Source organism: Helianthus annuus, chromosome 3, assembly GCF_002127325.2.
Source record: "Helianthus annuus cultivar XRQ/B chromosome 3, HanXRQr2.0-SUNRISE, whole genome shotgun sequence".
Classification (NCBI taxonomy): Eukaryota; Viridiplantae; Streptophyta; class Magnoliopsida; order Asterales; family Asteraceae; genus Helianthus; species Helianthus annuus.
The window spans coordinates 167,504,206-167,529,895 of NC_035435.2; the positions used below are offsets into that span (position 1 = coordinate 167,504,206).

Consider the following 25,690-nt stretch of genomic DNA (forward strand, 5'->3'; position numbering starts at 1 on the left):
AGTGTTGGTGGTCGCTGGTGGTTGTGTGACATACTGACATTGATGTTGTATGACACGGTTTTACACCCCCACCACAACGTAAGGGGGCTCAATACTAGTTGTAATAAATGATAAAAAAAGATTGTGTTTTTTTATTTATGTTTCGATATATTGTAAATGCATACAAGTAATTGTTAATACCAGATGCTACAAACAACCACACAATCAGAGTTGAAAATTATATTATGTTCTTGAACATATAATTGTGATTTCAACTAACATTAAGTAGTTTTCTAATGTTTGGATAAATATATTTCTCGGGTCAGATAAGTACCTGCTTCGAAACTAATTATATGAACTCTACAAATAAATATATACGTTTTAACTTATTTTCACATATTATGAAGTCATATTTTATGGGTATTTCATTTTCAAATGCAGGTCATGGTACTTCATGAGATAATCAACATTAAAAGAATGATTATCTAATTATTATAACTTAAAAAAAAAACATAACAAGCTATGTGTTTACAAATTGTTTTGTTAATAACTCATTACTTACTTTTAAAAAGTATGTCTAATTGTTGTGCCTTTCCAATATTTTTGAAGGTCCTAAGTGAACTACAAAGTCAGAGCCCTATTGAATTGGTATAAAGAAAATCAACAAATCAACTCTTTCTATATCTAACATGAGTAGTGTCTTCCAAGCCAGCAAATCAGCAATACGAATCAACAATCGTCCAATTCCTTTTTTGACTCTTGAATACTTGACAACCCTGTTGAGAATCTGCAATTGAGATTGAGATTTGAGACATTGAATAACCATAGCGATGATGACCCCTAATGTCGGCCCTAATTTCGCTCAATCGGTAATCAGTTTAACATTGGTTACTCAAAAGACGCCGCAAGTAACAAGGGTTGGTGTGTTGTGTCATTGCTTCCGGATTTTGGATTGAAACGTGCTTAGATAGTGTGGACTTCGAGAGTAAAATGCTAAATCTTGGAGCTAGAAACTTTGTTTAAATAAGCCAAAATAAGTCTAATATATGAAAAGAACAAAATGGAAATGGGAGCCCTTCTCTTTTTGGTGGCCCTAGTTTCTAGCCTAGGTTGATAAGTCCAACATGTTGGCCTTGTCTAATCGCCCCCTTTAAGGGTGTGAAACCAAGATGAGATACTAACCACAAGGGTGTGATGACTTGTTTGGATCGGCTCATTATAGCGATACTTGAGCCTCCAAACAATTGATTGAACAAAATTAAAACCATGTTTCAGTGGTGACATGCTTTAGAAACACACCTGGTTTTGGTTTCACATATTTAACAAGAAAAACTATGACACGTCTAGATTTGATACAAAATCAGAAGTTATATTTTTTTTTTTTTGCCTTAAGTCGTATAAGTACAAATGAAACAGTTAATTTGAATAATTACATATAGCAAGATCTCTTGACGATTCAACACACTATAAAACTGTAACATTTAGGCAACGTCAATTATAGCACAATGGACTTGGATAAAAGAAAAACTCTATAGTTAATTGTGCTTTGGTAAAGGTATTCCAAGACGGGTAATCTCCTTAAATGTTTCCACTCGATTAACAAAAAAAGTGAACTCTTAGTGAACAAAACAGACAATATTGATTAGCAGCATGGTTAGGTGGAAGTAAACCATGGATGAGTAGCATTGTATTCTACAAAACAGGTAATGCCGATTGAAATGAAAGTTCAAATTTATACTTTTAAGAGTTAATTGCTTGGTTGGTCACTGTGCTTTGCAGATATTGCATCGTTGGTCCTCATTGTTTAATAATTACACAATTGATCCTAATGGTTGGAAAATGTTCACAAATGGCCTGATGGTTGTATTTTCATAACATTGATGGTCCTTTACCAGCTAACATTGATGGTTGTATTTTCATAACATTGATGGTCCTTTACCAGCTAACGTCGTTAAAATTTTCAAGTAAATCCATGTGAAATTACCAAACTACCCTCAGTATAAAAAAACTAAGTTACATAAAGGGAAAACATTACAGAATAGTAATCAAGTTTCCAATGTGTTCCAACTAAGTCATTCAATCTTTTTTTGTCTTACTAAAATCATTGAAGTTTTATTTAGTGTTTCAATCTTATGTAATTAGCAGGTTACAAGGTTACCATGATGATGTGTAAGGTCATAATGCTTATGTGGATCTATAATTTATGATATACTTATTATTTTAATTAACAACAATTTAGAAATTTTGGATTTACCAACTGTCCCAAACAATTTGTTCTTAAAAATCAACGTATCCTAAATAAAAACCTATATGTTCATCGAAGATTCAGATTCAAATTCAAATTCAAAAATCAAATCGGTTTCTATATGTTTTCTAGTGATTTGATGAATGAAACATGTGTTTAATGAATAAAATATGGTTTCAATATGATCAGATGGAAACGAAAAGGGTTTGCAAGTTTGATTAGTTAAAAAATAGATTTAATGAAAAAATGTTATATTTTATGACTAAAGAAAAAGAAAACTATATTTCTATTCTTACTTAAAAAGCCATCTCACCATTTTTAATCCACTCAAGCATTAAAAAAAAAATGTTACCTGACACGTCATCAAGGTAACCTGGTAACCTACTAAAGGGATGTTTGGCTAAGCTTTTCCAACCAACTTATTGACTTATCAAAAAGCCAATAAGCAGTTTTTAGTGTTGGACAAATGGAAAAGTGCTTTTTAAAATGACTTTTTGATATGAAGGAAAATGAGTTTTTGAAAAGTAAAGAGATTGTGACTTCTTGATCAGCTTATAGCTTTTCAAACAACAAATTACCAATATACCCCTTATTTTTTAACATCCTTTGTGAAAGAATGCCCCTTTTAGTCATTTTACATCAATAAGCTAAGCCAAACACTTTTTAAAAAACAACTTATTGACTTATTGGCTTTTTCCACCCTATAAGCTAATCCAAACACTTTTTTTTAAAAACTCCTTTTCAAAAAGTTCTTTTCCCAAAAGTCCTTTTCTCAAAAGTCTTTTTGACTTAAATAAGCTTAGCCAAACATGCCCTAATTGCGCATTATTGGAACATCATATGAAAGTTGAGTGACTTTGGAGAGACAAAAAAAGATTTAGGTTCTGTTTGTTTTTGCTTCAAACATCTGCAAATTGCTTATGTCTGCAGGCGGGCAGACATAAGATGTTGAAGACTGTTTGTTTTTTTTTTTTTTTTTACAGATCTACAAATAGCTTCTTTCTTCTTAAAAAAAAAAGCTAAGAACATTTGCTTCACACATCTTCACAAAACATCTTCACAAATAGCTTCTGATACATCACCTCCTCCAACACCACCTCCGCCACCTCCGCCACCTCCTCCACCTGCCACCACCTCTTCCGCCACTCTCTGCATCCCCGCCACCACCTCCACCCCCACATCCCCGCCACCACCTCCACCACCACATCTCCACCACCACATCTCCACCACCACCTCCACCCCCACATCTCCGCCACCACCTCCGCCACCACATCTCCACCACCACCACCACCTCCACCCCCACAGACCTGCATAAGAGGGAAAGAAGACAGAGAGACCCTAGAGAGAGAGGGAGCGACAGGAAAGAGAGAGGGGGATAGAAGAGAGAGATCGGCGGTGGTGGGTTTGATGTTCTTCATCTTCAAACAAAACCCCCAAATCGAACGCCAACGACAGTGGTTTGATCTGATGTTCTTGGCGGTGGTGGAACGACGAAGGCGGTGGTGGTGGTTGCGACGGGGGTGGGTTCTTGGAGTGGGGGCTAGGGATGGTTGAGGAGTGGTGGTGGCAGGTGGACGGTGGAGGAGTGGTGGCGGATGATTGTGGTGGTGGTAGTGAAGGCAGAGAGAGAGAGAGAGAGAGTGCTGTTCTGTGTGTGTTGTGTGTGTTGTGAAGGGTTTTTGTAGTAGTAAAAAAAACAAACCCTCTTCTCCTTCCAGACTGCAGACCTTTGGTCCACATCTTCTACTGCAGATGCCTGCAGATGTGGTCCGCAGACTACAGACCTTTTGCATCTGAAAAAACAAACACCACCTTAGTGACTTTAGTGAAACATATAGAAAACTTGGTTACTATTCTACAAAGTTACCCCTTAGATAAATATAATAGTTAAGGTGGCCCCATATTTTTATATAATATAACAATATTACACCCATCCTTACATTTTCTTCAACCTCTTCCTCAAACCCCTAATCCTAGCCCACCCTCACTCATATATCCCCCTTTATACATCATATTTTGCATTCACCACCACAACCAACGGTTAACCATTGAATCCATCACCACCACTCATATCGTCTTTCCTCTTTATCTCTCTCATGATATGCAAGTGTGGGTGAACGAAAAAAGTTTTGTTGGGAAAACTAGGGGTTGTTGCAGGTTATGGGACCAGAGAGTTTGTTGCAGGTCAGCGCCGACGTTGTTGCAAGTGTAGGATTAGGGTTGAAGCGATTTGTTGCATGTGTGAGTGAGGCGTCCATGGTTGTTGCATGTGTGAGTGAGGCGTCCACAAAGTTGTTGCAAGAGTTTTAGGCATTATAAAAAAATTATATTAAAACTGAAAAAAATAATATTATTATATAAAAAATACTTTAATCGGATCTTGCAATTCGTCGATATAACATCTTGTCGAAGTGGTTTTTGAGGCGTCCACTTTATTTATGTTCGTTGAACGGCCACTAGTGCTTTTTCTTCGTCCCTTTTTTTTCTTGTGACTTCTTTTTTTGGCCGATTTAGATGACAAACCACCAACATCTTGCGGTTGTGTTTCGGGTACGGAATCGGGTCGGGAAAGGTTAACGGGAATAGATGAATCGTCGTATGGAAAGTTTGTGAATACACGGTTTCCTATATACGACCCGAATCCTGCTAGATCGGGACACGGTGAGTAAACTAAACCTTGATGATGGTTGCAGTTTGTTGGTTGACGATTTTGTGGTGGGCTAGGGTTCGAGTTCTCTTGGTAACCAAAGGGGTTGGTTGGGTCGTAGTTTCGGTTAAATGGATGCATTATAGAGGATTAAGTGGATTGAATTTATAAAAAATACAGAGATAGAAGAAGTAGAGATGTAGAGGAGTGGTAAAAAGATTTGTAAAAAATGGGTGAGTATATATATACTATTAAAGAGAAAGGTCGGTGGAGACCTTTCTCTTTTAACCCTCAAGTTTTTGACTTTTTCATTTCTTTAAAGTCCTTACACTCTCTACTTTTTCCCCTTTACACCCTTAATTTTTTGACATGAAACACTATTAATCCTTATCTTTAAGTAAGTTGCACATTCACTTCTAACTTTCAGTAATTGACAACTTTGACCTTTTAACCTTTTCTATTTAATATCCTTTGGTTTAAATGACTTTTACAACTTTACACCACAATGTGGACAAATTATTATACTTTTTTTTATCTATGTTCTACTTATTTTGTGTACGTTCGTAAACTGTATTTGAAAGCAAGTCGGGTCAAATATACTACGCTTTCATTCGATGGCGATGTAATTTTTTTAAGTAAAGAGTCCGGTCAAATATACAGTATAAATACGAGTTACTTTAACTTTCAACGCCGCTGCAATGCGCGTCGGGTCAAAATCCTAGTTTATAATGTTTAAAAAATAATTTTTTTTTTTTGTAAATAAACTAGCCGTTAGCAACGGCTACCCCAAACGGTCAAGTCTCACCAGCCACTCCTAGCCAGCCTCCTCATCTTTCTCCCCCGCCCAACGCCAGGCTTCAAAGCCACGCTAACGGGGCAACGCCGTGGCCAACACCGGCACGATGTGAGTTAGCCAACATTGCCTGGCTTCCGCCACTCCAACTAACGCACCACACCCACTAGTCTAAGATCTACAATCCAAAAAAAAAGTAATCTATAGATACTAAGGGGCTGTTTGTTTACCTCTTAATGAGGCTCTTAATGGTTCAGACCTCTTACTGGTTCAGCACTTAATGGTTCAGACTGTTTGTTCACGAGCAGATGTCTGAATGGCTCAGACATTTGCCTCTGAATGGTTAAGATTTATACAGAGTCTGAATGGTTAAGACCTCTAATCTGAATTGGTTAGACATTTGCCTCTGAACAGATGTCTGAATGGCTCAGACATTTGCCTCTGAATGGTTAAGATTTATACAGAGTCTGAATGGTTAAGACCTCTAATCTGAATTGGTTAGACATTTGCCTCTGAACGGTTAAGCATTATACAGACTCTTAATGGTTCAGACCTCTTACTGGTTCAACACTTAATCGTTCAGACCTCTTACTAGTTCAGTACTTAACCATTCAGATGTTGCCAAACAGCCTAAAATATCTATTAAAATGTCTATGTAAGTATCCAACTCACAAACGGATTGGGAAAACTCATTCCACCAATCCACCCTACCATAAATTCAACCCACCATAATTTGTTGGCTAAAACTAATTACTTAAACATCATAATTAAAATTAGAAAAAAAACAAGCCGTTTAATTACCACCAAATCAAACCCCTCCACGTTTAAATACCCATTTACCAAAATACCCTCTTACCATATTCCATATTCCGTCATCTCACAAACAAACGCCATAAAAACAGTGTGTACCATCTTCTCTCTCTACACTCTCTCTCTAGGTTTCAGTTCGTCTGTCAGTTCATTGAAGATAATCAATTCGATTTCAACAACCGCTATTCGATCGAATCACATGCTAATTGCTGAGAACTTATGTTTATGTTTAAATTAGGGCTTGTTTGATTGGAAAAAAAAGGTTTGCGAGTTTTTCGAGCCCTAGAATCAAAATTTCTGTGAATAAGCAGCTGCAACGTTGATCAAACGGTCAGATTCAGTCACCGAATGGAGGGAGGTAGTTGTACCTTTTCTTCATCTTCTTCACTTACTTCTTCTGGTAATAGCTGTACTTATTTTACTTTATTCATATGTGTTATTGACTTATTGTTGTTAAATTGTTGTGAGAATATGATTTGGTTTGTGTGTGTGTGTGTGTCTGTAAGATTTTGATTGATTTTGGATATGGTGATGTGAAAATTGGGGTAAATGGTAGAGTGTTTGTTAAATTTGATTTTGTTTCAAGTGATTTTTGATGTTTTTAGTAGATTAGGGTTTTCTATTCTGTAATGAAAATTGAATTTTATGTTGGGGATTTTGTGTTTGTTATCCTGCATGTGTTATTGTTTGTGTGTGAAGCTGGTAATATCAGCATAGAATTTGTTATCTTGTATGTTTGGGTGTAAATAAGAATCATTTGACTGGTATTTGTTGACCTTATGATGGTTGGTTTTTTCTTTTTTGAAATGTTTTTTTTTTTACTATCAAATGGATCTCTTTTCTTGATTTGATGCTCGTGGATAGACTTTGTTTTCTGCATGGAGTTATTAGGGGCAAAGGGTTAGGGTTTCGAGTTGTTGAATATTGTGAGGCTTAAGGTTAAACTTGAATTAGTTGTTGACCTTTTGGTTGCTTTTATTCCACAATCGTATTGGGGCTGTGTGTTTGAAATACTTTTTTTTGAACTTGACCTAAAGATTCTATCTTATGGGTATGTTTGGCAAAAGTAGCGGGTGGCTGCAAGCTGGTAGCTGGTGGCTGGAAGCTGGTAGCTAGTAGCTGTAGCTTTTTAGATATATTTGGTGTTTGGCAGAGTAGCTGGAGCTTTTAATAAAATGTATAAAATGACCAAAATGGACATAACAAAAAATTTAAAAAGTTTGTGCATTAAAAAGTTCATTATCTTTAGAGGTTAAAATAGTCATTTTTCCCTAAAAGCTTGTAGCTCCTTCTAAACGCTACTAGTAGGAGCGTTCAACCAAAAGCTTCAAGCTCCTAACGTAAAAGCTTCAAGCTCCTTCAAACAAACAAGGCTTTTTATTGCGTAGGAGCTTTTTCTTAAAAGCTTAAAGCTAGAAGCTCCTAAAAGCTCCATGCCAAACATACCCTATGTCTTGTTTTATGGTGGAACAAAATGATTCATGACGCTGTAACTACAGTAAATGTTTTCTGTTAACGCAATGGTTCGTTCAGTTATAAATATATTCCCCCCAAATTGGAGCAAGGAGATTAAACTGCAAGTTTAAGTTACCTCTTGCATTCTTTTTCACATTTGAAAGCTTCCTCACATGGAAAGATTGTCTTGTATTGGGTCTCACTATCTTAATTTTATAAGGCTAGTAATGTACATTTTAAGATCATAAGAAATACCGAAATATTTTCTCATGAGGTCTGAGGATGAACTTTGAGTGCAAGTGACTGCTCTATGAATTAGAGTATTAGAGCTTTGACACAGGCAACATGAATAACCAGATATATTTTAAGATGTAATGTGGTAGTGATCCTAACGTAGTATACGGTGATGAATTGATAACCCGGTCAAAGGAGAATAAATTTCACAGCTTCAAACTTATTTTTTTATTTTAAGGTAGTAAATGCTTGATTTTGAGGCGTGGTCAGATCTAGAAGTTTTAGTTTGAACAGATGTGTAGCGAGGAATCGAGGATAATGCTTGCTAGATCTCGTTATATGAAAGAGGCAAAATTAAAATGATAAAAAAATGGTTAATTAAGTGGATAAGATAAAAAATGTCAAAAGGCTCTTTATGGAAGCATAGCTGAAACTGTAGTATTATGTTATTCTTGAGTTTTGTTGGTTTTTCTTTATCAATTAACATAATAATAATTAGCCATCTACTATGCAGTTAATATCGGTGAGATATCGGTGATATATCGGTTATATCGGTCCCTTAGTAAAATATCGGTGTCAAATATCGGTCAAAATATCGGTACCGATATTATCGGCGATATTGACCGATATAACCGATATTTGACCGATATAATCGATATATCACCGATATTTGACCGATATAACCGATATATCACTGATATATCACTGAATTATTGGTGTTAAGTTGCTATATATATATAAATTCTGCATTATATTAAAATTACCGATATCCTACCGATATCTCACCGAGATAACCTATATTTCAAATATCGGTCCTTTACCGATATCCGATATTTTACCGCATTAACTGCATAGGCCATCTAAAGCTGGAGAATTTTGTTCTCATACGTTGTGATTATCTATCAAATGTACACATAACTGTTTTTGTGTATAAATATATCTTTCTTACTACTTTATTTCAAATCTAGTGATACTCAATGGATACTGATGACAACGATGCTCAAGACCAAAATCTTCACATAGTTGGGGAAGAGAGCTCGAAAGTTTCTCCTGTATTGCAATCATTTTCTCTTCCCAAATTCGAGTTTGATGATAGCTTACAGGGGCATCTAAGGTTTGATAATCTTGTTAACAACGAGGTTTTCCTTCAGGAAGATAATAACTGGATTGAGGAATATTCAACTGCTTCGAAATCAACACGGAAAAATGTATGGTCTGAAGCAACATCTTCAGAATCTGTTGAAATGCTTCTAAAATCCGTTGGACAAGAAGAGAAGGTTCTAGAAGAAAGTAACAGACACAGTAGCTTAACTAATGTTATGGATCCCAAGGGGGAATTAGAATCAGTAGTTTTAGGTGACAGTAAAATAGCAACCGAATCTGTTGTTGACGAATTACAAGTAGATTCTTCTGTGTCTAAGGTAGAATGTGGAAATGCAGGTTCCTCACAGAATGTTGAAAATGCTAGCGGTAATAATGACTCTGATTATGTTGATAAGAGCAAAGAGAATAGTGTGGATAATTCAATCAACAGTGACACCGTTGCTGAAGGCGGTGTTTTAAACGTGGAATCGGTGGGCAAACCGTTAGTTGAAAGTGGTGTTTCTGTTAACGAGGAAACAGAAAACGGTGTCAGTAGTGATGCCCAACATGTTACTTCAGCTGAAATTCCGTCTGAAGACATCTTAAACAAGGATGATACATCTGGAAATACGGACGTAAATGTTGTTGGAGCTGCTGATAGCCCAAAGAATGATAAAGGAGTTAATGCAATAGCTCATGATGAATCTAATATGGATATTCTAACAGATGCTGGTATATTAACTACTCAGAGTAAAATGCCATTTTCGTCCTTGAGGTTTGGCCAGTTTTGCGACTTTCGTCCAAAGGTTTTCTTTTTTGCATTTGGATCCAAAAGGTTTGAAATCTTGCCATTTTCATCCGGCTTGTTAACTACAGCTGTTTTTCTCCGTTAAGTCGGGGGTATTTTCGTTTTTTTGGATAACTTGAAGGGCAATTCAGTCTTATTCACTTTATGTACAAGCATTTAGCATAATGTACATCAAGTGAAAAAGACCGAATTGCCCTTTAAGTTAACACAAAAGACGAAAGTTGAGAAAAATGGATGGAGTTAACAAGCCGGATGAAAATGGCAAGCTTTCAAACTTTTGGATCCAGATGCGAAAAAACAACCGTTGGACGAAAGTCGCAAAACTGGCCAAAACTCAGGGACGAAAATAGCATTTTACTTAACGTATGATTATAAGTATTAAGATACTCACGATAATATTTGAACTAATTCTTATTAATTTTATGTAAATCAGTTGTGGCTGTGGAATCAAGTAAATTATCATCTCCTGACACAACTGACGGTGTACAGTTACCATCTGGAACCATTGCTACATCTGATGTTGTTACAGAAGACCAACCAAGATCACCTATACTTGGGGTCAGTTTATTGTCGGATGATAATAAAGAAAAAGTGGAAGTAGGATCTACCAGTGAAGGCGCTTTCCAGAAGCAGTCCCCAGAAGTTGAAAAGGGCACGGTTTCTGACGGTGCTGAAAAGATCGTACACATCAATGCGGGCCAAAGTGAACAAACCGGAGATGATGAATCAGGAAGTTTACCGGATCCTAAGGAATCAATGACAGGAGAAGATGGAGCGGAACCTCTAAATTTAGCAGGTGATCATTATTTATATATACATACAAGGCTATTATGGATTTATGCCAGATAAAAATGTTCAGATACATTTTTTTTTTGCAAATACGATTCTGATTACTGGTCTGGCTTTTGCAGTTAATATGCCAGATCAGCAGCAGGCGTCTGTTGATATAGATAGTCCATCTGGATGCGACACTAATCCTTCTTCTTTGGATAAACCTCAAACTTCTTTGTCAGACGCAAAAAGCGTTGAACTTTCTCAAACTGCAAAAGATAAACATGATGTCACCAAGGGTACAAAAGAAGACAAGAACTTTACTTTCGAGGTCAATGCTAGTTCAAGTCAAAATATTAATTTCTCAACGGTAATCGTTTTTTTATTTCTAGTTTTGTGCTTTGCGTATTTTGTTTTTTATTGCGTCATAACTCTCTTTAACAAGGATTTTTTATTAACTTTTGCTTAGAATACGGTGTCATCTGTTAGTTCTCATGGTAGCCAGTTAGATCCTAACAAATTGCATGAGGATTCTCCAGTTACTCAATCACCTATCACTACCTCTGCTGCAACAAGAGCCAAAGGAACTTCTGAACGTAAACCGAGGAAAAAATCTGTTGGGACAGAAACCGCTAAGCAAAGTAACAACTTGAAAGAAAAGACTCCCGCTAGACGTTCACGTAAAACAGAAAAATCGCCTCCATTGCAAACATCCCCTACAACTGGACATGTTACTCCAGTCAGCAATCCTAAGCCAGGTGGCATGACTCCTATTTCCACATCAACTCTACCCATTCTGAATAACTCAACCTCTGTATTCCATCACTCTTTTACCGACAATCAGCAAGTGCAATTGCGGGCACAAATTTTAGTATACGGTTCAATATTGTAAGTACTTAGTACAATAGTACTTACACTTTTCATACATATGCATATACACATGTATGTTTTCATTCAGTTTTTAATTTTCTATACGCATGACTGAATATTTCAGGTCTGGAGTACCACCTGAAGAGCCTCATATGATTGCTGCATTTGGCCAATCTGGTTAGTCTATTTTACAGTTTTTTATTTAGCATTATTTATGTTTAAAAAACCAGATGACTCATATTAGTTCCATCACATGTGTTTACAGACGGTGGAAGGAGAGCCTGGGAGGCTACTTGGCATGCTTATCTAGAAAGGGTTCGTGGGCCCAAAGCCCAACCCAATAACCCTGGCCCAAGTACCCCTAATCAAGCAGTTAAAATAGGTTCCGCCCAAAGCAAAATTCTCTCCGGTATTTCTTCACCGATCGTTAATCCCATTATTCCCATTTCATCTCCCCTTTGGAATATTCCTACCCCTAGTGATGGCTCACAGTCTAACGCTATGCCCAAAAGTGATCTTTTTGGCCCGTTTCAAAACCCGGTGGTGCAGAATTTTGCTGGACATAACCCTATGTGGCCATCGCAAGGCGTGTTTCCTGGTCAATGGGTTGCGTCTTCACCGGTTGCTTCGTTTAATGCTCGTCTTTCTGCATTGCCTATAACCGAGTCTGTAAAACTAACTACAGTGAAAGAATCAGGTGCTGTAAGTATGCCGGTGATTTCTGTGGGCCCTAGTGCTTCTCCAACCATTTCTCCTATGCTGTCATCTGGTCAAACTTCTGGTCAAACTTCAAGTGATCCAAAAAGCAGAAAGAGGAAGAAGGTTGTCAATAGTAATATTACAACATCAGCTGCCTTATCGACACCTGTCGGTAATTTTGTTCCACCTATATCTTTTGCATCTACTCATGGTCAACCTAGCAATGTGACTCATGTTGACCAAAACATGGAGAAGATTGTAACAAGAGAGAACACCGTGAGCAAAATTGAGGAGTCAAAGGTTCAGGCAGCAGACGCAGCAGTGCATGCTGCTGCTGCCGTCAATCATTTCGAAAACGTCTGGAAACAACTGGAAAGTCGAAAGAATTCCGGTCTGGTTTCCGATGATGAAGCGAAGCTAGCATCTTCAGCTGTCTCAATAGCAGCTGCTTCTTCTGTTGCTAAAGTGGCTGCAGCTGCTGCTAAAATCGCATCAGACGTTGCAGAACAAGCAAGATTGATGGCTGACGAAGTTTTTTTATCAAACAAAACTGATAGTTATAATCAAAGTGGCACTACTTCAATCATTTCTGCTGCTAAAGAAGCTGCTCGTAGGAGAATTGAAGCTGCTTCTGCTGCTTCAAAACATGCTGAAAATTTAGATGCTATTGTAAAAGCTGCTGAGCTGGCAGCAGAAGCGGTATCACAAGCTGGAAAGATTGTTGCAATTGGTAATCCTTTGTCTATAAGAGAATTGGTGGAAGCTGGTCCTGAGGGTTACTGGAAGTTTCCGGAGTCATCCGTTCAGAAGGGTCGTTCTGATAAACAGAATGTTGAAACTGCTCTTAATGATAAAGAAGATTTGGTCAAGGATCAAATGATTGTTGCAAGCAATGAAAAGGGTCGTAACGGTCCTAACTTATCCAAAACTGCTGGATCAGTTCATACTTCTGATGTTGACCCGAACATGCTTCAGAGTACTTCAAGCACGTGGAAAGATAACATCATTAAAGAAGGTTGTCTTGTTGAGGTAAGGGAATTGTATCCATCGAAACGAGCTACGTTTTATTACAAAACAATATAATTACAATAATATCTACAAAACAATATACTAGTCTCCAGGCGATTTTCAACCTGTTTGACCTAATTATCCCATTTCTCTTGTATTTATTAATATTTTGTATGACCTGTTTTGAGATAAAAACACAACCCGAATCAATAGTGATATACGATCGATCTCACTTGCTTAGTCACACTTGTGATGTACTGATGTTTGGCAGTTTATTTTAAAGCGCTATGCTTATTTTATTATTATAATTTTTTTAGCAAAATGATACCATGTCTGAAGTATTTTCATTATTTTTTAGGTACGTAAAGACGATGACAAGAAGAAAAGTGCCTGGTTTGCCGCAAATGTATCAACTCTGAAAGATGGAAAAGCATTTGTCTGCTACACTGAACTTCAATCAAATGATGGTAAGATGTTAAAAAATAATCTTTTCTAAGAAGATTCGGTATTTTATAAATATGTAGCTGGCATCTTTTCTATTTATTGGAGCATCCTCCTACAAAGTAACAAAATCTTAGTTTTGGACCTTTGGTACTGATTCTATATTCATCCTTATAGGGTCGGGTAAATTAACGGAATGGGTCGCACTTGAAGGTGAAGGCACTGAGCCACCTAGGATACGCATTGCTCATCCTATGACTACCATGCGGTCTGAAGGGACGAGAAAGAGAGGCAGAACAACCCTTACAGATTATGGTTGGTGTAGTGGGGACCGAGTTGATGTGTGGGTCCAAGATTGGTAACCATTTCACATCTCTATTGTTCTTATTAATGGATTTTAAATAACCAATTCCCGTTATATTTAAACTGAGAAGAAGCTCTTCAATAAATGTATCTTTCTGTAGCTGGTGTGAAGCAGTTGTTGTGGAGACAAATAAGACTGATTTAACTTCTCTAACTGTTCAGTTTCCTGGTATGTATGGTTATATAAAACGGCCTTCAATCTTTTTAATGACATGTGCTGAAATCTGATTGTACCCCACCTTGGCTTGCAGCCCAAGGAGAGACATCCGTTGTTCGGTCATGGCATGTCAGGCCAACGCTTATCTGGAAAGATGGCAAGTGGATCGAGTGGTCTAGTCAGAAGGGGTCCCACTCTTTAGAAGTAAGGCAATCTGTCTATTATTATTATTATTTATTATTTTTGTGTTTGGTGGTTAGGTGTTGGTGGGTTGGATAGGCCTGTAAATAAACTGAAAGTTCATGAACTGTTCGGCGGGAAGTTCGTTTATTTTAATAAACCAACGAATAACATGAACACACGTTTTGTTCGTTTATTTATGTTTGTGAAAGTTCGTTTATTTACGTTACTTTACTCTGTTTAATTATTAATAAATTCATAAATAGTTGTATAAAGATAAACATTAAACGGGATTTCTTATTTATATAAAAGTAGCTAATTAGTAATTGGGCTTCCTAGTAATAAAAAGTGGGCTTTTGAATTGAAGCTAACGTAGATTATGTTTGTTTATGTTTGGTCATTTTTTTGTTCATTATGTTCGTATAAGTTTGTTTATGTTTTAAACGAACGGACATAAATGAACATGAACATGCTCATTTTCTTAAAGAACGAACATGAAAAAAAAACGTGTTCGATCATATGTTCGTGTTCGGTTAAAGTTAAATGAACGAACACGAACATACCCGTGTTCGCGTCCGTTCCGTTCGTTTACAGGCCTAGGGTTGGATGTGGATTCTAAAATCGATTTTCTGATTATTGCAAAAAGAATTAATAATCAGGTTTTAGCGTTTGGAAATTATGTTTATTTGATTATTTAAGGAATATTAATATTTTCTATCTACCACATTTTCATTGCCAGTGAATAGTGATGCTATTAAAATACATAATTCTTGGAATTTGTACAATAATATACAAGTAATTGCTTTATAATTTGTTGATGGATTATTTGGGTTTCACATTATTTTTTTATGAATTATACGGTTACAGGGTGATACACCACGTGAAAAGCGACATAAGATTGGTAGTAGCCCTGTTATAGAAGGGAAAGATAAGGCTAAACCGTCAAATAACGCTAATCTTATTGAGTCAGGGAGACATCAAGAATCAAGGAATATTCCTATATCTTCCATAGGAATATCAATTGACCTAGGTAAAAGCGCTAGAAGTGAAAACAAGTTCGACACTCTTAAAACCATAAATAGCGGTACGCAGAAGAAACAATCAAGGGTGGTTTTTGGTGTTCCTAAACCCGGGAAGACACAGAAGTTCATGGATGTGAGCACGCATCGTGTTGATGATAGAAACAATAAAAGTAATACACCAAGTGATTCAGTCAAGCTTGTAAATTATTTGATGCCTCAAGCATCCGGGGCCCGTGGGTCGAAAAACAATTCTAAAACCGAAGCCAAAGAAAAGCAAGTTGCTGAAGTCAAACCCAAAGTTATCAAGACTAGAAAACCACCGGTTCCTTCGGTCAAAACGTTGACCCAAAAGGATAAGTCGAAAGGTTCTAAACCCACTTCACATGATGCTTTTACAAGTGATGAGAATTTGTCGGGTCAACCTAACAGGATGGATGTTGACTCTTCTAATACTGAGGACGCAAAGGAAACTTCGACATCAAAGGCAACTAAAGTTGAGGTTGAAGATAAGTCAACTTCGGAAATAGAACCGCGTAGATCAGTTCGCAGAATCCAACCAACTTCAAGGGTAAACTGGTGATTGTTACTTATGATTTTGAAGTTTTGTTTTAAACTGAGTGTTTGAGCTTTGTTTCTTGCAGTTATTAGAAGGGTTGCAAAGTTCGTTGACTGTTTCACATCCAAGTCCAAGAAGCCACAACAAGGTTACAACAAAAGGTAAAGACGCTTGGCCCAATTTGAATTAAGCCCAATATAAATATAATAAAGTAAAATGCCATTTTCGTCCCTGAGGATTGGCCTGTTTTGCGACTTTCGTCCAAAGGTTTGTTTTTCCGCAGCTGGATCCAAAAGGTTTGAAATCTTGCCATTTTCATCCGGCTCGTTAACTCCATCCATTTTTTCCCGTTAAGTCCGGGGCATTTTCGTCTTTTTTGTTAACTTAAAGAGCAATTAAGCCTTTTTCACTTTAATGTGCAAGCGAGTCCTTAAGTGAAAAAGATCGAATTGCCCTTTAAGTTAACAAAAAAAAGAAAAAGACAATACCCCTGACTTGAACGGATAAAAATGGATGGAGTTAACGAGTCGGATGAAAATGGCTAGATTTCAAACCCTTTGGGATCCAGATGTGGAAAAAACAAACCTTTGGACAAAAGTCACAAAACTTGCTAAACCTCAAGGACGAAAATGGCATTTTACTCAAACAATATCAATTCGGCACCAACTTTTGACGTTTTCTGTATTAGTGCCGGATTTTACCTTCATGTACTGATACCGAACAGGACCGTCCCGGTATTTTTGATACCAATACTGGTTCGATACCGGTTGACACCAAGCTTATCCCAACCCCTGATATGAAAAAAAGATTAAAGTTAAGAAGTAAAGAAAATAATTATTATTATAATATTAAAATAATAAAAGTATTAAAAGACTATGTATTATTATAATAATAAAATCACTATTCATTTCATTTCCTTGATTAATATATAGTAATTCCTTGATTAATATATAGTAATAGTAATAATATAATATATGTGTGTGTGAAGGATTAAAAGAATGATATATATCTCAATCTTACGGTCCGGTTCAGTTTTATATGGTTGGACTTTAGTACAAACTGCATACCAAACCGTTCGCTACAGGTTGAAAATCTGAAGCTGACAAACGGAAAATTGAAAAAACCGCAGACTGATTTGGACCGTTTCAGGGTTTTAAATCAAACCGTGAACACCCCTAATATCAAAAGTCGAGTTTGAGTTAGCCCCGACGCTGATGTCTTCAGATTCTTTTTTATCTATGCATTTAGTTTCTTAACGATACTTTACATGGCTTTTAACAGGGAGTAGCAATTAGACCAGACGGGAAGCGGTCCAAGTCCAATGTTGTGTGTAAATTAAGCAGAGGTTTTAGAACTAGGAATGGATCTGGTTAAAATAAGCTTTAATAACGTAGCTTGTAGAAGATGTTCATAAATTTCTTACCAAATTGCGCTGTATATCGTTGTTTCTGAGGTTACAATATCATGATTGTGTTATAGTTCTTCTAAAGATCATTGCCATATCCGTATCGAGTTATTGATTTATGTGATTGCTGTGAGCTTCTGTTTGTTCAACATAGTTGCATCTTTTAAAAAAACAGTTGAAGTCCCTTGATTTTGTTAAAATTCTAAACTTATTAAAGTCTCTGTTACTACACTGGACTAATCTGCTATGCAGTTAATGCGGTAAAATATCGGATATCGGTCATGGACCGATATTTGAAATATAGGTTATCTCAGTGAGAGTGAGATATCGGTAATTTTAATATAATGCAGAATTTATGTATATGGCAATTTAACACCAATAATTCTGTGATATATCAGTGATATATCGGTTATATCGGTCAATATCGCCGATAATATTGGTACCGATATTTGACATCGGTATTTTACTAAGGGACCGATATAACCGATATATCACCGATATTAACTGCATAGCCAATTTGTAAGCTCAAATCCTTAGCTGGATTTGCATGCTTACAGCAAAGTATGTATGTGCTTGTCAGCTTGTATCATGTGATGGGTGTAGGTGTGGTTGAATTTAATGGTGTGTATATACATATGTATGCATGTGGGCCTGTGGGGTGTGTAGTAGATGTGAGGAGTTAATGCAATATTATTGTGTATATCATAATATGTATGTATGTATGCATGTGAGTTGTGGGATGTGTGTGGTGTTGATATTCTGATGGTATGCCTGGCAGTGGATATGATATAGATGCTACTATGCTAGATTTGAATCATTTAATTATAAATAGAGTAAACTTCCGTTTTGCTCTCTGTTGTTTGGTCACTTTAACGGTTTTGCCCCAAACCTTTAAAAATGGTCATTTTACTCCCTGTTGTTTTGGTTTTATTGCCAGTTTGCTCCCTGCGGGGAGCAAAATGGAAAAACAAACAATTTGGATGGAGTTGGAGGCGGGAAGCAAACTGGCAAAAAAACCGAAACATCAGGGAGTAAAATTAAAATGGCTATTTTTAAAGGTTTGGAGCAAAACCGTTAAAGTGACCAAACCACAGGGAGCAAAACGGAAGTTTACTCTTATAAATATTATAGATAACATAATAAACATTAATAATATAAATAAAAATAAATTAATAAAATAAAAAACTAGCAATGGTTCTATCCGGTTCTGCATTATAGATTGGCTTGAACCGGTTCAACTAACTGGTCCATCAAAAAGTCAACACTTTCTTATACACAATTCTTTTTTCACACCCTAATGACACTAGGGTAAAATGGACATCCAGAAAAAATAAATACAACACTGAGCCAACTTTAGCTCAAGATCTAAAATCAAAGGAAAAACAAAACTCAAACCTAAAACCACCAAGTTTCTTGTTGCAATTAGTCAACCAAAAAGTCAACACCATCCTTCTGTCTGTTCTACTAATGATCATTCATGACCCCCCTTGAATTTCAATTAAACCTGCATTTTCTATTTATTGCACATTATGCACACCTTGATCTTCTTCATTATGCCCGTACTCGGATTCTGCTTCGAGCGTTCTTGAAATTGTTTGGTTCTTGTGATGAATTCTTTCAAGACCGGAAAACTCGAAGGGCTTTTTGCAAATACAAGTCGAAGGGTATTCATGGAATTCAGCACGGCCCGTTTTCGCCTCGTCTGGTTCGCCTAAAAATCCTTGTTGGGCCGCTTTCACCTTTTTAGCGAATGATTCCCATGATATTTTCTCGCGTTTAAGAAACAAAGCATTAAGCTTTTTTGCGTTTGGACGAATGGTTCTTTTATGGCCCATGTACCTCCTATTGAATGCAACAACAAAGAGTTAGATTGTCCTTTAATAATAACCAAATCAATATTCAAGAATAGGGAACATACAAAATAGCTAAAATACATGAGGGCATTTTAGTCATTTTACATGAATTAAAGAGACGAACAAATGTGTACCTTCGGCCCGCAAGAATTTTCGCCATATTCCCGTTATTGTTGGCGACAAAAACATCGCTTTCATCACAAACAATGTAGTCAATGGCCGCAAGCCGAGAAGAATAGGGAAGAAACGGTTCAAGTTCTTCATTTGCAAGCATCTCTTTGGTGTATATATTTGGAAACAATTCCCTAAGAGGCTTTAAAGTTTCTTCCCCGCCGTATATTTCACCCGATGCAACATAAAGATACGTGTTATTCTCAAAACCGAGTGCCCGAAGCATTAAACCTACTTCATGAGGTGTAAGAGGACATTTTCCTCGCTTCCGCTCTCCATCAGGACTTGTTTCCTAATCAAGAAAGATTACAATTTAAAAACGTCGTGCAAAAGAAGCAACTTTTTTGTAGTAAAATGCCATTTTCGTTGTTGAGGTCTGGCCAGTTTTGCGGCTTTCGTCCAAAGGTTTGTTTTTCCGCATCTGGATCCAAAAGGTTTGTGATCTTGCCATTTTCATCCGGCTCGTTAACTCCATCCATTTTTCTCCGTCAAGTCAGGAGTTAACAAGCCGAATGAAAATGACAAGATTTCAAACCTTTTGGATCCTGATGTGAAAAAACAAACCCTTGGACGAAAGTCGCAAAAACTGGCCAAACCTAAGCGACGAAAATGGCATTGTACTCCTTTTTATATAAAAATGTTTATGACAATCTCACAGGTAATGTTGTCCATCTTTTCCTGATTTCACCGAGGTCGTTTCTTTCTTTATCGCCACCACCATAGTAGCAGCCAGAAAACGCAAGCATATCGGGCTCAAACCTGTAAATCACAAGACAATAAGTTACGGATTTCCGTCGTTCCATTTATTTAGAGTTGACAATTTTAACCCATTCAATTTTAAACGGGTTAGATTTTATCTTTAACGGGTCAAACAGGTCAAACGGGTTAAAAGTCACTCGAACGTTTTTAACTTCCTCAGTCGAGTTATTGAACTAGACTAGATATTGACACATTGTATTGATGTGATGGTTTTTATGACCATGTTACTACATTCAATAATCATTTAACACAAATAGCGAACAAGTTAAAGTTGTGGGGCAACCCTACCCGCCCATATAGACCCGCATTAAAAATTATCCGGTAATTTGTACCCTGAAAGAATCGGGAATTTGGCATTAGTGTAACCAGTGTTTTAAAAACCGGTAAATACCGGCCGGTTATACCGGTATTATCGTTTTTAGATGTAAATCCGGTACGAAACACCCCGGTAAATAAGTGAAACGGCATAAGGTTTGTACCGGCGGTAAAATCCGGTATACCGGTTTGAAACGTAATACCGGTACCGGCCCAGGGTTATTTTAGTTCGGGTTGTTACTGATTTTTTTTATTATATATGTTACTTATCTTACGTAATTTTTATATATTATGATTATTCGTAACTAGAAGTTCTTATTTAATATTGTATGAAACAAAAATAGTTATCCTCTAGTTGATAAGGATGACGATAATAGTGAATTTTATCTTTTATGCGATCGTGAACTTGATGTATTCAACTCTCAAATGGCTTAAACATATCGTACACTTCCATTTAAAAGAGTTTGTTGGATAATTTTTGGATTAACTTTTGAGTTGATGTTGTAATTTATGAAATTATAAAGTTAGGTAGTCAACCCGGTTGAACCGTTCGGTACAAACTGGTTCAACCGGTTGAACCATTTTTTAGCCTAATCCGGTTTGATTTAAAAACCGGTTTTTAAAACATTGAGTGTAACAAACCTCAAGTGAACTGCAATGAAGCGAGGGGCCATTTTTCTCATACGCATAACGATTTTCTGACCAAGATTTTGTATTGGCTTGGTGAACCGTAAAGCATGATAATTGACCCGACAACGCATTCTTTGTAGCTCTTCATCAAGATCATTAGCAAGCCTATAATCGAACTTCGTTAACTGAAGAACCTGCACGATTATAGACGTCACAAAAAAAAAGAATAATAAAAATTAATACAAATCACAAAGATTATAAAAATCATAAACAGAATATACGACCATATATACATCAGTGGCGTCTCTGAGAATTCACGTACCCTGTTCGAGCTCGAAAAATGGGCCCATATGCTTTAACGATAAACAATACAATTACGGAAACGACAAAAAAAGTAGTATTTCTTTTAATCATATTAGTATTGGATTGGGCCCAATAAACCTATTGTTAAGTTGGGTAAATTATAAAAAAGTACAAATCTTTTGATAATGGGCCTCTATATTGGATTTGTTATGTATGTACAATTTTTTTAATAACATATATATATCGATTTTTTTTTAAAATCTCGTGCCCCTCGAAAAAATGGGCCTTGTGCGGAAGTCCTCCCCGCACACCTAAAGAGCCGCCCATGTATGCATGCATAGCACAACAAAGTATTAACGGTAACGGGTCAAATGGATTAAATCCAAAAATTTGGATAAAATGGAAACACGTCAAACGGGCCAAACAGGTAAGAAAAATCTCCCTAAGTGTATTTATCAGCCTGTATTTTCAAAATAATGAGATTATTATTGTAATGATTAAAATTTGTTGTCATATTCGTCACACGCTATTATATATATTTAAAAATATATATATGGACCATAAAGTGTTAGGGTCAGCCCGACCCTTTTAGTCCGTTACCCAACCCATACGAATATACGATCTGCCCAATTTACCACCTATAGTTTGTATGGACTATATATCTTACCTGTCTCTTCGTAAGTATCGGCAGTACTTCATCAAGGTAAAATTGAGGTTCTGATTTCCGTGGGACCCGCATCGTGTACGGTGGTTTTTCAAGTGATCTCATGACTTTTTCGGGGACTCTTTTGACAACAGGCACATCCTTTGCGAGAAAAGATATGAACCAGTCGACATCAAATATGTTGGCAAAATCACTGCAAATTTGAATATAAGTTATTATGGTAAGTTCTACAATCAACATAAGTTAAAAAAAAATAATATCTTTACTCCCTCACGGACCTATCGTCCTTCCAGTACGAGTGATGATCCAACTCGGGAATCACTAAAGTAGCATTTAGAATCCGCGCCACGACTACAGCATCAGTAATCTGCATCAAAGAAATTTGTATTAAAAAAAGAGAAAATATTTCAAAATAAACTTCCATGCTAGAGGTGCAATATGAGTGTGATGCATAACAGATAAAACAAGGTTGGGTTGAAATATGTCATTTTTAGTCTTTATGGATTTTTAAAAGAGTAAATTACGTTTTTAGCCCCTGTGGTTATATCACTTTTACTATATTAGCCCAAAATAAGAATTTAAACATATCTGCCCCCCATGGTCTCTATAACTAACCATTTTGGCCTCTAAGTCTAGAGATCATGGGGGCCAAAATGGTTAGTTATAGAAACCATGGGGGTCAAAATGGTAAGACTTAGGGGCCAAAATGGTTAGTTATAGAGACCATGAGAGCAGATATGTTAAAAATCCTTATTTTGGGCTAATATAGTAAAAGTGATATAACCACAGGGGCCGAAAACATAATTTACTCATTTTTAAAAAAATAATTGATACATGAAATATGATTACAAAAACAACAACAACAATAATAATAATAATAATAATCAAAATCTTTAAATAAAGTGACTTTGGAGGTCGTGTGCGTTTTAAATACACTTCAAGTAACTTTCAGTCTGTTGTGTTCGACCCATTTGACATGTTTCCTTTAAGGTATTTCTTCCTATGAGAAATTAGAGATAGTAAAAGACCCAAACATCTCATAATTGAGTGATGCAAGCAACAATGATGAAAGAAAGACCAAGAGTAGAAATGTTTACTTACCCCTGTTCTTTGTTGGTTCAGCCCACCACTTGCAGCAATTAGCAGATAACCATTTGACATCACTTGATGAGTATGACCTGCATATGTCATCATTTTCAGAGTTACTTCAAGGATCTATGGAAAAAAACACACACACACAAAAAAAAAAAAAAAAAAAAAAAACCCAAATAAAACAAAGAAACAGACAAACAACTTTTTGCTAGACAATTTAAAAAGAAAGAGTAATCATTAGGGTCAAGTTAGAGATTTCACATTCAAAGATCATCATGGACAAATTAAAGATAAATGCTGTAATTATCATAAAAAAAAAAAAAAAAAAAACTTTAAAAGAGTCTTACTTGCATAATAAGGGCTTCTCTCACTGCATCCATAGTATGATTTTGAGAATTTAGTTTCCCATATATCAACTTGTTGTACATCATTAAACCTCTCCTACATTTAACCAAAAAAAAAAAAAACAATAACAAATTCTTCAATATTTCCTACATTCTTCAAAAAAAGAACAATAACAAAAAACAACAACAACAATAATAGATTCTAAACTCAAAGATACCAATCACATTGTTCAACAAACTTCAGATCCAAACACAAAAAACACAGACCCAAAACAACATTACTAAAATTAGACATAAAAAAGTTCAAAAACAACAAACATGAAAAAAGCTTCAGATAACAACAACCCAGATTTTTCATCTTTTTTTTTTTTTTCCTCTGAACGGCCAACAGAATCAATCCCGAGCACTCTCAGGGCATCCACCGGACCAAACGGAGTACTCAGAGAGTAACCCGAGTCCACCACCAATTCCGGGGAAAACCCAGTAACCCACCTGTCCGTAGTCACGACAGTGAAATTACTGGTAAAACCCATTTGGCTCAAGGATCGAACCTACGTTTTCCTAGGTATCCTATCATTGCCTTATTAAGCATGAAGTGAGAATTGAACCTGCATCTCTTAAGAAAAAATGCAAGCGTTCCACCACTTGATCTAGAGATTATTGAAGCACCAAAACAACATTACTAAAATTATAACATAAAAAAGTTCAAAAACACCAAACAACATGAAAACAGTTTCAGATAAACAACAACCCAGATCTTTCATCTTTCATCTTTCATACATTTCACGACACGTGTCCATGTATCATGTACGTATACATGTATGTATGTGAGAGAGAAAGAACAAGAGAGAGAAAGTTTACCACTTTTTTCTTCAACAATCTTCGTTTAACAATAACTCTTTGTGAACACCACTCAAGATCAGAAGCAACATGACCAGTAAAAAAAGATATCAACCCCAACACAAACAACATCACCCCACAAACCACCGTCCACGAGATCCTCCGCCGCTGCCCACCACCCACCACCGCCGCCGTCTCCGGCGGCGCCCACAACACACATTGATGAAACTCCGGCAACAAATTCTGCTGCTTTAAACTGCCTTGTTTAGCCACGACATACACTTTTCCGGTGTATATCCAAGATTTAGCAACACCCATTGATCAAAAGTAAATGTAACAATAATATTAATATTAATATAATTAATAATATTAATAATAATAAACTGTTTCATATTACATATTTACATGTTACATATATCGGAAATGGATGTTTGTGGGAATGGGTGTATATATTGGGCCGAAATTTGAAGCTGTGATCGCGGGTCAAAGGGTGATTTTTTATTGCAAATTGCAAATAAGAAGAAATCAAGATTGGAAGTGGGAGAGAGAGAATAGGGGAATGTGGAGTGAGAGAAAGAAGGTGTCTTGGATTTTGTGATTTAAATGATTACGTAAATTAATTTGGGAAATTATTTTTTGAATTTATTTCAGGAATTTAATAGTGGTTTATGGGCTAGTGGATTGTGAGTGCCAACTGCGACACGTGTTTCCTTTTATGAAGTTTTATAAGATTGCTAGTAGTGATACTAGGGATGGTTTTTAAAAATTTATGAATATTACATTTTATACTTTATAGATAAGTTTTTGGATTCGGATACTTATTTTGGCGAATTTGGTTTTGGTCGGTAATAGTTTGATTGGTTACGGAATCAATATTTGGTATAGTTTAAGAAATCAAATTTAAGTACAACGAAGTTTTTAATAAATTTTATTTTGATATACAACTGATCCGGATTATGCCAGCGCCTTCGAACGCTTGCATGAATCTCTACCTGACTTTGATCTCGGCGGTTTCTCTAACAAGGACACCGCCCCCAAAAAGCCACAGAAAACTTTGGCGAATGCCCTTTGTTGTCGAATCGCACAAAGTTTGGGAGAAGATTTCTATTTGTCACCCCGCCAGAAAGCCGTCATTGAATGCCTACAGAGGCCTCACGCTCAGGATTTCTTAACTGTTATTCCTATTGAAGGTT

General features: G+C 36.5%; 2 protein-coding genes across 4 annotated transcripts; one reads left to right on the top strand and one right to left on the bottom strand.

Moving 5' to 3' along the window:
* Nucleotides 1-6,540: 6,540 nt before the first annotated feature.
* LOC110930577 lies at nucleotides 6,541-17,659 on the top strand. Of its 3 annotated transcripts, none has more exons than XM_022173903.2 (14): nucleotides 6,541-6,874; nucleotides 9,132-9,978; nucleotides 10,488-10,850; nucleotides 10,966-11,195; nucleotides 11,295-11,713; nucleotides 11,820-11,872; nucleotides 11,961-13,423; nucleotides 13,761-13,869; nucleotides 14,021-14,201; nucleotides 14,308-14,375; nucleotides 14,458-14,567; nucleotides 15,411-16,133; nucleotides 16,207-16,282; nucleotides 17,403-17,659. In XM_022173903.2, the coding sequence occupies exons 2-14, from the start codon at nucleotides 9,141-9,143 to the stop codon at nucleotides 17,414-17,416; spliced, it is 4,647 nt and encodes a 1,548-aa protein (XP_022029595.1). In that variant the 5' UTR covers nucleotides 6,541-6,874; nucleotides 9,132-9,140; the 3' UTR covers nucleotides 17,417-17,659. The 3 variants fall into 3 exon arrangements, with proteins under 3 accessions (XP_022029595.1, XP_022029597.1, XP_022029596.1); XM_022173905.2 differs by having other exon boundaries at nucleotides 6,541-6,835; XM_022173904.2 differs by having other exon boundaries at nucleotides 6,557-6,832.
* A 1,022-nt stretch (nucleotides 17,660-18,681) lies between these two features.
* On the bottom strand, nucleotides 18,682-25,081 carry LOC110930576 (O-fucosyltransferase 29). Its single transcript, XM_035987733.1, has 10 exons — nucleotides 24,903-25,081; nucleotides 24,519-24,824; nucleotides 23,661-23,754; nucleotides 23,323-23,399; nucleotides 22,500-22,588; nucleotides 22,225-22,414; nucleotides 21,267-21,448; nucleotides 20,207-20,309; nucleotides 19,514-19,842; nucleotides 18,682-19,368 (listed from the first exon to the last, which is right to left on the bottom strand). Exons 2-10 carry the CDS (start codon nucleotides 24,813-24,815, stop codon nucleotides 19,044-19,046), a joined length of 1,686 nt encoding a protein of 561 aa, XP_035843626.1. The 5' UTR covers nucleotides 24,816-24,824; nucleotides 24,903-25,081; the 3' UTR covers nucleotides 18,682-19,043.
* Between the last annotated feature and the right edge of the window lie 609 nt (nucleotides 25,082-25,690).